The sequence below is a fragment of the Phaethon lepturus genome, unplaced genomic scaffold (genome assembly GCF_000687285.1).
Source record: "Phaethon lepturus isolate BGI_N335 unplaced genomic scaffold, ASM68728v1 scaffold12460, whole genome shotgun sequence".
Lineage (NCBI taxonomy): Eukaryota > Metazoa > Chordata > Aves > Phaethontiformes > Phaethontidae > Phaethon > Phaethon lepturus.
This window is the reverse complement of record NW_010511242.1, coordinates 36,262-49,001: the sequence shown is the minus strand read 5'-3', so window position 1 is coordinate 49,001 and position 12,740 is coordinate 36,262. Positions and strand designations below refer to the sequence as shown.

The window sequence follows — 12,740 nt, the reverse complement described above, 5'->3', positions numbered from 1 at the left end:
TTAAAGATGCTTTATTTTTACCCTGGATAACCGGTAATTTGGATTTAAGAGAGTGATTAGTTTATCAGTGATCTGCCCTAAATATTACATTGGAAGAGCTGGTATGTCTTATGAAGAATAAGTAATACAGTCATATGTAGTTTTTAGAGTTAAATGTTAATTAACAGTAAACTTTGAAAAACTTAAAATCTCTGTAGATCCGGGACTTGAATGCTACCTGTATTCAAATTTCTACAGAAGATGGTTGTAGTGAATTGCGATCAAATGGTGAAATAAGAAATTCAATGACTGTTTTTTCAGGCAAAACCTTTTTCTAGAAAGATGTCTATGAGAGTGCCAGGGTGTTGATTTTTGTTGCCTCTTGAATCCTGCTGTAAGCAGCCATGTATATTCACACAGGCCCTGCCTTCATCCAGGTCAGAAGACTGGCAATCCAGCAAGAGATGAGCTCACAGCTGTGAGCTCTCATACAGTGCAAATGTATGGAGAAGGCTAAAGAGGTTAACAGTGTTGCTGTAAAGGTAAAATGAAAAATTAATCAAAATACAAAGCAGGCAGTGAAACGTTTCTGCAATTTTTTCTTTTAATAATTTTACTTTCTATGTACAGTTTTTTACAACTAAGTTGACGGCTTCACAATTCAGTAATCTTCCTCGAGAAGATATTGCAAAGCCTGTATCTTCAGTTGCAGTTGACCCCAAAAACCCTGGTATTATGCCTCTGGGCCATGTCTTTCACTCAGGGCAACTATGTGTAATGGAATATAAAAATCTATTTGTTACTGACAGAAGGGAAATAAAACTCTTCTGTGCAAATACTGAGTAATTTATCAGCAAATCCTCTTCTTTTTAGCTATCTCCCTGATGGTGACAATTGTAATTAGCTATTGTCATAAATTTAAAGAAACATTCAGAAACTTTATGTAAATTGAAAGTCCATGCCTGCAAGGTACTGAGTGCCTTGCCACTCTCAGTAACCTCAGTGGTTCTCAAGGCTGTTGCAGGAGCCAATCCAACATTAATAGACATTGTGTAGCTGAAAACACTAACACCAAAATGAAGTAAAATCACCGCTGGTTTAACTTCTAGCAGCATTTCCCAGGAATGTAGTAACGTTGTGTACCCATACTGTTGAATGGATTCACAGCATGAATGGCTTTTTCAGAGGTCCTCTTTTTTTTTCATGATAATCTGCCTGATTAATGATGTTACTTCAGGCTTGATACTTTCTATGGGCTCTTCAGGTCTCCAGAATTTCACAACTTTACCCTCAGGGCTGACAAGGTACTTCCAGAAATTCCACCGAGGCTCTTTCTTTGAAGAATCTGTAAGAATGGCATAAGATCGTTTTAGTGGCTTATGCTTGTAATTGTTTCATTACCCTGCAATGATTCTTACAACTATTTATGTTGAAGTAATCCCACTTCGTTCTTTACTAGTGGTCTGGGCATAGATTTACTGGTTACTGTTAATGATTTGAAAAGTGGGCAGTGAATGATGCTTTTCCCTTCTTGTGAAACTGTTTAAGCGTTCCTATTTTTACTGTGTTCTGCTTTCTGGGGAACAGGATATGAGGGCTGCATACTCATTTGAGGAATCCCCAGTTTTATGTCAGTTTAGGGGAAGTGAAATGGGAGCAGGAAGTCATACTGGTGATGGCTTAATTCATCTCCTTTCATTCCATGAGGCAAAACCTTACTGATATCTTTGCTATCATGGATACCTGACAAGATAATTTCTGGGATCAAGGGGCTATCAGGAAACTTCATGGATCTTAGAAGAGGCAGAAGGAGTTTTGGGAAATATCTTTTTGAGGAAAGAACTAGAAGAAAACTCCAGGAGATTTTGACTGAGGAACAGGTGTCCAGTGGGGAACAGTGCTGAACCCTACACTGACTCTTAGAAGCAATGGGTTGAATTTTGCCATTGGATTACATTTGTAATGTCATGACTGTAAGGGAACACCATGGCAAGCAAATGGGTATGGTAAAGCACGTGTCATGGAGGCTCTGACCCAGCTAGTAATTATGTCTTTGCTGAGTTGTATCTAGGATCAGTCTTGAAGTAACATATCCCATCTCTGAATATTCTTCCAGTGTACATTAATGCATATGGAGTAGCTCATACAAAGTACAAACTTGAAGAAAGGTGGGGCCACAAACCTTGCATTGGTCCAACAAAATGCCTTACTGCTATGAAAGCAACAAGAAGCAATTTTGGAAAGGCCTTGGCAGCATGTTTATGCTGCCAGGGGATTCTTTTTGTACTATACTGACAGTGCTGGACAAATTGTAGCTAGCAGTCACAGTCACAAGGGGGTGCAGCATGAAGGTGTTCAACCTTCTGATTGTCAAGACAGCTATATGCAGAAAACAGATGCGTCTTTAATTCAAGATGCACAGTAATTTCATGTGAAGCAAAGGAATGCAGGAAAAGAAAGAGGTTTCAAAATATTTAAGTACCAGAGGATCTTTCTCCTTCTTGTGGGTGAACAGCATATCAAATAAGGACCAGCTGAGTGAATAAGGCAGTTCTGTTTCTGTAGCAGTATTGATACTGATTGCACTGGTAGAATCTGGATTCATCCCACCCAGCTGTTACCTATGTGCTCTAGGGTCCTCTATAGTGAACTGAGAGACACCTCCAGAGTGCATTCAGTATTCCACTGGACATCAGGCAACTCAGAGCAATGAGTCTTTACCTGAGGTCTTTGGTGACATGCCTAAGGGGAGGTAGGAAGAAACACAGTTACAGTGAAAATGATGAGTGCTTAAATGACTCCTAAATGATAATAATTTTCAAGTACCTAAGAGGTATCACAGAGGCTATGGCAGGAAGTCACAGGCTTAAGTGTAAGGAGGATTTCATTTACGTGTTGAAATAGCTTTTTGACAAGAGTAGCTGTGAAGAACTGGAACAGACTGGGAGGTTTTGGAATCTCTCAGACTGTAATAGTCTGGACAAGCATGTGTAGTCCTGATTTGGGTAAATGTGATCCTATCTGGGGACAGGGAGATGGAATACAAGTGTGGGCCTTCTACCTTATTTTCTAGTTAAAATGATGTGATAGAGAAAGGATGTGTTCTAATTATTCTTTCATATATCAGTGTCTAGTATGGGTCAAAGACCTGGCCAAAGCTCAGGAAAATTCAGAGAGGCTTTTCAAGTTGTGTTTGGGTCTGTGGGCTCTTTGGTCAACTGAAGAGGATTTAATTTTGCTTGTGAGAGTGTGAGGCTCTAAGTCAGTCAATGCTTACTGTAAGAAGAGTATTTGTGTGACTGGGTTTTGCAGGCTGGGCCCCGAAGTTCACAAGACAAATTAATGCAAATCCATGATTATATATAACTACAGTATATATAATCCTCCTTTACAATACAGTTTACATAAAGGTGGACATATGACTCTGCTAAAACAGGAATTTTATCATCTGCATGTGTTTATGTAAAATCTTCCAGTAATTTTAAGACCCCCAGCTGTTACATTTTTGTCCATGAGAAAAGTTTATTTTTCAACAAAAGCCACACAATTTGAAATGGGATTTTGTAGGTGGGAGTCTTTGCACTCAAGTTTATACATCCATAGAATGGATGTTTTGGGCTGGGCTGGTCACAGTGGGCTGTTTTTTATAATCAGTGGGAAGAACCGGATGCCTTCAGGCTACAACTCTTCTGACAATTTTGTGGATATACATGTTGAAATGAGATGAATTGTATGCTGAGTGCCTGTTTCTCTCCATAGACCATGAAGACTATGATGTTTCCTCACAAACAGATTGGAATTTAGAGAAAATACCGTGGTTGCAGGCAGCTTGTTATGTAAAAGAAAACAATTACCTATTAGAAATTTAAAGGCAGGCTCTGCTTCTGATCCTAGGATCTTGATTTTGTGGAAAACAGGGAAGGTTACTCCATAGTTTCCTCTGGCAAAAGATTCTATTTCCTGGCTTGAACTAGGCTCTGATTCTCCAAACTGGTTGCAGGGAAAAGCCAGCACAGTGAAGTGGGAGGGACCAAACTCTCTGTGTAGTTCTTGCAGTGCGATGTAATTTTTGTCTGTGTGTTGGCAGTAGCTGGCCACGTTTACAACCAAAGTTGCCTTCAGAGAGATAAAGTTATAATAGTAAGAAAAAAACCCTAAAGATGGTGTAGCGATAACAATTAAGTCTTAAAATGGCATCTCCTACTACCACAATCATTTCTGCCTGAAGGCTAAATTTAATCTATCTGATCATAGTTTCATTAAACAGAGAAGGATGATACCAGCTTAAGATACTTTCAGACAACCTGTTCTAAAAATCCAATAAATGGATAAACTTAAACTTACAGCTTTGTTTAAATACAAGCATGTAAAAAAGCAAGTATTTAGGACAGGCACTAAAATCATGTTTACTAGATCAACTTCCTGAATTGAACACAATATGCTGCCATCCTTAACTAAGATTAAAATGCACAAATTTTATTGTTAGGTGATAATGATTTACAACACAGAATGTAAAAAAGACATTTTTCTTGATTTATTACATCTAATACTTAATTCCTGGAGCAGGCCAAGCTGAAATAAATTTCTCCACCTTATTGTTTGAAGAACAGGAATTTAGCACAAATCTCTGCTGAAAATTACCATGACCAAACTTTTTGTTAACCTGCAAATGGAGAGTTTTTTTCAGTAAAGATTCAAGACAAAGTTATAATGAAATTGTAACTTACTTTCCCTCTGTACTTCTCCAAGGAAACAATCCTTCCTCGTGAATCCTTGACTTCAAAAGAGTAAAAATCTTTGATTTTAGGTGTAAAAAATCTGAGTTGCAGCAGGCAGAGAATGGCGGTACACAAAACCATCGACAGAAAGACAACAAAGACCCTGGCTTTGGGCACTGAGTATTTCAGAGTGTAAGTAGTTGTGAGAGGCTCCATTTTCGAAATCTTTGGAGAGGAGCCTGGGCAGGCCTGGAATGCGAAGGAGGAGCTGAAATACGAAACTTGTGGCTTGGACTGGAAAGAACAATCTGTCTCATATTGTGGCTGTTTAATTTCACAGTGTATCTGCTGGTCTTGAGAGCTCTTGAGTGACGTACAGAAATCTCTCTGGCTGGGAAGAAAAGAAATGAATGAAAAATGTATTCTCATCACCTGAGGATGCTGATTGCTCCGTGTAACTGACCTATGTGGGCTACTCCAGTGTTTGCCCACTGTGGAGAGGGCCCTCTTGTGTGGGCCTGTAGTGCAGCTCTCGCACATCCCCTGGGCCCCTCCGGTGTCCCTGGCAGAGTTGTTCAGCAGCAGGCACCTATGCTATCCAGCAGATCTGGAGAAGCAGTTTGGGGCCAGCTTTAGGTAGACATGTTATATGGCAGAAGACACCCAGTTTATAGCCTCTGTCCTGCCTCTCAGCTGCTGCAGGATCACAGGCAGCTTTGTTTGTAAAACTCTTTTACAGCACATAGGACAGAGAAAAACTTTCTCCAGCCAGATGACTGACTGCTAGAGCCATCCTCAGCACACCAGCCATTTCCATGGCCTGCTGTTCTCAGGTGGGCTGAGCCCATGCAGCATGGCAGAGGAAAACTTGAAACGTGAAGGGGCAGAAAGATACGAAGTCATGACTAATTGTGGAGTTTTGTCTCCTTCCTCCTGTGCAGGTCCCAGCCTCAGAAAGGACCGCCTACTCCAGGTTTAAGAGCTCCATTAAGAGGAAGCTGGCGGCCAGGGCTCGGGTGGCGAGCAGCCCTATCGTCACAAGATGGCAGCAGCTGCACGCGAGAAGGGGCGCAGAGGCGCTGTGCCGGGCCTGCTGTGTGACCGATCTTTGTGCCACCGGCGTGCCCCAGCCCACCAGGACACCTGGGAAGGCTCCAGGTCTGACCGGCTGCAAAGGAACATTTTCATATAGAGGATGGCATCATCATGCTGGGACTTCTGAAATAACCAGGAACGGGGAATTAGTGTAAAGTGTGGGTTAGTGTTCCCCCGGGTCCCAGTTGTCAGGGGCTCTGGGTATGGCAGTGTGCAGCAGCAGCAGTCTGTGCAGGCCTTCACAGGCAGGGCAAGCTCGGGGCCAGCACCCTTGCAGGAGTACACTGCTGTCGTGAGTGGAAAGCTGGGCACAAGGTTCCTGTTACCAGCGCGCAGATATCAAGTCATACAGGCAGCTGCCATCAAAGGTGAGGTGAAAGGAAAGAGAGAAAAGAAAGTCTCATCCCCAACCAATTTGGGGTCTTTTTGCAGATCAGTCTTTTCTCCTCTATGAAGGGGCTGCAATGGACTGGTCTGAAGTTGCACTGAGCTGTAACAGTGCACAGGGTTTGTTGCTGCATTTTCATATCTAGAATAGTTAACAGTAACTGACAGGAGAGCAGGAGAATTTGTACGGGCCTCTCCCCTTCATCTTGACTTCTTTTCCTTAACGCACAGCTACCGCAGGCCAGGCCATAACTGCAGAACTTGGACCAGTCTGCATGCCTGGATGTGGTATAGTGTACGCTCACTGAAGGCAAAGCTTGCCCTCTGTCATTGTTTCTCCTTCAATGTGTAAGGCGCAGGTATTAACAAAGGGATGGTGAGCAAGGGACACTCACACTCAACTCACCTAAGGGAGAGACTTATTTGAGGGCCATTCAGAGCACAGATCAAACTTTCAGACTCCAACTTGATCTGGAGAAGAATTGACTCTAGGGGAGGCTGTTTCTCTCCATCAACAACAGAGGAAGCTGAGGAAAGGTGAAATGAGCCACTGAACTCACTCACTCTTACTTCCAGCAGTGCTAGGGGAAAATGGGGAAGGGTTTACAAGCTGCACGTAGAAGAAAAGCTTCCTGGAAAATCTAAGGAACTAGACAAGGCTCATTTCTTGATTAGTAATTGAAATCTTTAGAGGGCAAATAAAAGATGCTGCGTATTGTTCAGAGATGTGTTGTTACAATGCTATGGCTGTTAGAAAATGCAATTCTATCTTCTGCTGAGCAGAATACCAGAGCTGTTCAACAATACATGCCCAGCTCTAGGAAACAAAACCAAGGTGAAATCTTCCCTACTTAAATTTCTAGAACAGAAAGTCCTGCATGCTGTCTCTACTAGCAGTGGTGAAAAAACGTATGGTTCTGGGAAGTCGGATATTGTTTCCTATGGAGTAGGATCCTGTGTAACCAGTCAATAAATCTAGGGCTGGATATCAGCTGCAATAGTAATGATCAAGCTGACCTTTTTTTAGACATCTCTTTTAGATAAGATGAATAGCTCTGTAGAAATGTCTCTTTCTCTTCACTGACAAAAAAAGGAAAGCAGGATGACTAGTTCAAATGTTGGTGTTTGCATTGTTCCACTTAGTGTGTCACATCTGCTTTTGGAGTACTGCTACTGAAATCAGTGCTATTCTGAAAAGTACTTGACAAACATCCCTGTGTATGGTTTTTATAGGTATTGTTTCCATAAAAATTGTTTTCCAGTGATACCTTTGGTGCCTAAGAAACTCTCCATGAAAACTGTTGTGACTCTACTGAACAATCATGCTGCAGCAGGCTTGGAAGGGAGGAATAACAGGAGAGATGAAATGGAAAAGAAACAGGTGAGTAATGCAACATTCAAATGCACAGGTAGGGAATTTGCTTTCCTGAGGTGTTCTTTTTACCTTATCTTTGGCTTGGAATCTGTTAAGTGGATACTACCTCATTGACATGGAGAACAGTAACAAGAGGAAGTCCATTTAGGAAATGTCTTCTAGAGAAATGTCAGGAGAAATTGCTTTGTCATTTATTTGATTCAGCTTCTCTCTCCTACCTCCAGGGTGTCATCCTTGCAAACTAAAATAGAAACTAAGCTAATGAAGCCCTGAAGATAATGTTTTTTACCTCTGAGGGAAAACATATATTGCAAAAACAAACAAACCAACCAACCAACCCCAAACCAAAGCAAAAAAACACATGAAAAGCATGAATGACTCAGTTTCCACTTGCTTTAATAACCACTATGTGTGAAAAAGATAATTTCTTTATCTGTACTGGATGTAGCTGTTCATTTTGTCACGTAGACAGAGTGAGGTGCTATGAAAAATTTGCCAAAAAGTAGCTTTCTGAAAATAAAATTTTTTTTTTCATGGCAATAGGTCAGATTCTTGGCCAAGGATGAAAGAACACATGGCATCTGCCTAACATGCAAAACAGACTTGAGATCACTTCCCATTTAGGTGTTGTTTTTTAATGATGTATATTTTATTCCTTCATTTTTCCTAGTGGACACTGAGACACACCATTTTTTTTTCTTTTCAGGCATTATCCATTGCTTTTTAGTCATCTTAAATAAACCTATGCTCCAGTGACCCACCTGTTTCTGTTTACTAACTTCTTGAAAATTAACTTCTCTGAAGCATGGTGATACTTGCCTGTATTAGTAAAAGTTATTACCATAACATTACACTCAAAAACACCTCTCTGTTTTAGTGCTAAGTGTGACTGTTCATATATTAAGTTGTAAACTCTTAGTCAGTGACCACGCTTTTTCTTGTGCTCTCTTTTCCTTGATTGCACTAGTTGCAAGGTCAGTACTGAAGATGTTGATAGCTGTTTTCACATGATTACTCTTTTGCTCATAACTGTTGAGTAAGGATGCATACTCAGTGTTCTTGTTTCTAGTGGTTTATAATCCTTAATTAATGTTACAGAAATTTCTGTGAGGATATCAAGCTCAACCTGCAGTAAAGGAAGTAGTGTCAGGACAGGTGGGCTAACAGGCTTGTTGATTGATATCTTGTAATAATTGTATTCTTGAAGGTCATTGGATGTTGCAAAAAGACCATGCTTTTACATCATTCTGGGAAACCACTTTCTCAGGGCAATCAATTTCCTTTCTAAATAAACAAAATAGTCTGGAAAATCCTCCTTTCAACAACAGTGCTTTATTCCTTCCTGCCCCCTTACACAGTCTGGAGAATTTGTGAATTTTAGAATTGTTAAAATACACAACTCAGTGGGGTTAGTAAGCTTAGCTGAATCTACCACACAAGAGAAATTTAATAAAACTTTTGTGAGATTGTAAGAACTTTCTGTGAAGTAATGTATGTAAAACATTCTTCCTTCCTTAAAATGTAATGTCTTTTAAAAGATGAGTACATGTCATTGTCTTCACTTTTAGTCATAGTCATAGAATGGTTTGAGTTGGAAGTGACCTTTAAAGGTCATATAGTCCAAACCCCCTGCAATGAGCAGGGACATCTGCAACTAGATCAGATTGCTCAGAGCCCCGTCCAAGCTGACCTGGAATGTTTCCAGGGGTGAGGCATCTACCACCTCTCTGGGCAGCCTGTGCCAGTATTTCACCACCCTCATTATGAAAAGTTTCTTCCTTATGTCTAGTCCAAAAACTGCTTTTAGTTTAAAACCATAACCCCTTATCTGATTGCAATAGGACCTGCTAACAAGTCTGTGCCCATCTTTCTTATTGTCCCCCTTTAAGTACTGGAAGGCTGCAAGAAGGTCTCCCTGGAGCCTTCTCTTCTCCAAGCTGAACAACAGAAACTCTCTCGGCCTTTCCTCATAGGATAGGTGTTCCATCCCTCTGACCATTTTTATGGCCCTCCTCTGGACCTGCTCCAACAGGTCCATGTCTTTCCTGTGCTGAGGGCTCCAGAGCTGGATGCAGGACTCCAGGCGGGGTCTCAGCAGAGCGGAGCAGAGGAGCAGAATCACCTCCCTCAACCTACTGGCCATGCTGCTTTGGATGCAGCCCTGGATACAGTTGGCCTTCTGGGCTACAAGTGTACGTTGCTGGCTCATGTCCAGCTTTTCATCCTTCGGTACCCCCAAGTCCTTCTTGGCAGGGCTGCTCTCAACCCCTTCATCCCCCAGCCTGTCTTGATACTGGGGGTTGCTCTGATGCAAGTGCAGGACCCTGCCCTTGGCCTTATTGAACCTCATGAGGTTCATATGGGTCCATTCCTCAAGCTTGTCCAGGTCCTTCTGGATGGCATCCCATCCCTTGGGTGTGTCAACCGTGCTAGTCAGCTTGGTGTCATCTGCAAACTGGCTGAGGGTGCACTTGATCCCATTGTCTATGTTGTAGATGAAGATGTTAAAGAGTACTGGTCGTAATATGAACTGTATGTCAGTCTTCCATGTGCCAGTCTTTTATTTCTACAGTGAAGTGACTTACATGGAATTTCAGTGTAATTTACATGAAGAAGTTGAGTTAGAACTAAGGTATTCAGTGTTCTACATCAAGGACCACAGCCATTTCCTAAAAGTGTGATGTAGGGGTCTTTGAGATAACATTGGGAGATGACCAAAACCCAAGTTTTTCCTAGAATCATTTGGAAGTAGGTCTTGGCTAAAACTATATGAAAGTCTATTAATCTTCTTAGATATAGTAATTAATGAGTATTTAATTTGTGGTGCCTGGTAGCATAAAGGGATGGGATGCATTGAAAATAAAGTCTTCTCACATTCCACTGAATATGTGTGGTCTCTTTGTAGGCCAAAAGATTACTTTTTTGTGTACACAATCGCTTTTCCACAAGAAATGTCTGCACTTATTTTGGAGAGACATAGATCCAAACAATCTGATTAGCTTTCTGCCAAGTTGTCTCTATAAATCATACATAAACTGCCTCTCAAAGCTGAAGGTCTGCTGTAGAGCAGCTGGGATACATAAAGGAGGAACACTTTTTTTCCAGCTATGTTGTTGTAAGACATTTCTTATCATGATTGCAATAGGGTTTTGAAGAAGGGTAACACTGTGTGTGCTTGGAAGGATAGGATTTCACACACACTGAGGAAGAACATACTGATCCCGAGTGGCTGGTGAAAACATGAGCTGCATTTCCACCTGACTGTAAATAAAGAATTACAGACCAAACAAATGACTGGCATCAGAGAATTCAACTTAGTGAATATTGTGAAGAAATGCATATTACTAGGGATTGGTGAAGAGTTTCATATCCTGTGTGAGCTGATCCGAGCCTTTGCCTGAATCTTGGCTGAAGGGCCAAGATAATTTTTTGTAGAAAAAAGTTCCAGTAACAATTCAGATCTCCCTTTTCTTATCTTTGTCTGCTGCATCATCTGTTTCTTTGACACCCAAGGAAATGATAATGCAATTAAAATAATATTATTCCTCTGAGACACCTTGGATATATTTTCAGTTTCGTATTGTAATACTGGTTTAAGGAATGTGATCATGGAGTCAGGCTCTGGGACCCTGGTTTGAGAGAGGACTCTGACATCCAGTAAGTCTTACACTGGAATCAGTGGCTCTCCAGTGTATGCACCACAAAACTGATCTTCCCTCATAGAGCAAGCCTGAGGCATCAGACTTACTATCTGCATGCAGAAAACATGGCATTGTATGCTGGTAAAATTAGCACAAATGCCAATTCATAAGAGCACAAGAGGGCACTAAGGTTTGGTAGGTGACCTGTGGTAGTATCTACAGATGTACAGTATCTGGGACCTCTTCCACTAGCAGGGTGGCCTTGTTCAAACAACTTTGTTAAAGTTTCTGTGATCATTAGCAGTGAATTTGTGTTTTATGGAAGGAAAGATGGAGGCTCAAGTTAGAGCACATGATCTGGACACTAGCGTTCTGTATTTGTTACTGATCTCCCACCCAAGAGACAACCTGTTTTTGAGGCTTTTATGTAGTGAGTTGAGCCTTTTGATGGGACTTGTGTTATCCATGATGCTTAAATAGGTTTTTGACAGATTTCTTCATTCATTCATGTTCTCACTTGACTGTATTGGCAGAAATGTCCTTCTTGGCCTCCAGTGTTCCAGGAGGTTGGATATAGCATTGCAGAAAGTGGTGACATGAAGGTGTGTGAAAATATCAATTGCGTCTGGAAAGGTATGTTCCAATATAGCAAATATTCTCATGCACACTGAACACTAAGATACAGCAGGCTGCATCTATACTGGAAAAGCAAGTGCATTGACCTGTTCCAGCAAGTGTTGCAGAATAATATGAAGTGGCTGAGATCTACACTGCAAGTATTTCATGTTTTCCAGTGTGGTTAAGCCCTAGCATTTTATCTGTCTCTGCTTTGGGCCCCATCTGATGCACTGGTGGCCGTAAAGCATTAATTTCCTTTCGGCTCTTCAGTTTCAGAACCCTACAAATAACGTGAGGTTGTGCTGCAGAATAGGCACAGGTTATGTATCATATCAACAGCATCCTGGCCTGTATCAGAAATAGTGTGTCCAGCAGGAGTAGGGAGGTGATCATGCCCCTGTACTTGGCATTGGGGAGGCTGCATCTCAAATACTGTGTTCAGTTTTGGGCCCCTCAAGTATTATGAGGAGCGGCTGAGGGAACTGGGGCTGTTTAGCCTGGAGAAGAGGAGGCTGAGCGGAGACCTTATCACTCTCTACAGCTGTCTGAAAGGAGGTTGTAGTGAAGTGGGTGTTAGTCTCTTCTCCAAGGTAACTAGCGATAGGACGAGAGGAAATGGCCTCAAGTTGTGCCAGGGGAGGTTTAGACTAGATATTAGGAAAAATATCTTTACTGAGAGAGTGCTGAAACATTGGAACAGGCTACCCAGGGTAGTGGTGGAGTCACCATCACTGGAAGTGTTCAAAAAACGTGTAGATGTGGCACTTAGTTTAGTGGGCGTGGTGGTGTTGCGTTAACATTGGACTTGATGATCTTAAAGGTCTTTTCCAACCTTAATGATTCTGTGATTCTATGATTCTATGGTATGGACTGTTGGGTAGATGGGAGCGCAAGACATGCAGAGATGGTGGGATCTTGTTGCTCCTA

General features: G+C 41.6%; 2 protein-coding genes across 2 annotated transcripts in view; one reads left to right on the top strand and one right to left on the bottom strand.

Moving 5' to 3' along the window:
• Positions 1-974: 974 nt before the first annotated feature.
• GPX8 (glutathione peroxidase 8 (putative)) lies at positions 975-4,918 on the bottom strand. Its single transcript, XM_010283339.1, has 3 exons — positions 4,707-4,918; positions 3,834-4,095; positions 975-1,324 (listed from the first exon to the last, which is right to left on the bottom strand). The coding sequence occupies exons 1-3, from the start codon at positions 4,911-4,913 to the stop codon at positions 1,161-1,163; spliced, it is 633 nt and encodes a 210-aa protein (XP_010281641.1). The 5' UTR covers positions 4,914-4,918; the 3' UTR covers positions 975-1,160.
• Positions 4,919-5,512: 594 nt separating this feature from the next.
• CDC20B (cell division cycle 20B) overlaps positions 5,513-12,740 on the top strand; it is a 21,295-nt gene continuing 14,067 nt past the window's right edge. The window contains exons 1-5 of the mRNA XM_010283362.1: positions 5,513-5,530; positions 5,639-5,855; positions 7,442-7,560; positions 7,719-7,740; positions 11,751-11,828. Of these exons, the coding sequence (XP_010281664.1) occupies positions 5,513-5,530; positions 5,639-5,855; positions 7,442-7,560; positions 7,719-7,740; positions 11,751-11,828 (454 nt within the window). The remainder of the gene's footprint in view (positions 5,531-5,638; positions 5,856-7,441; positions 7,561-7,718; positions 7,741-11,750; positions 11,829-12,740) is intronic.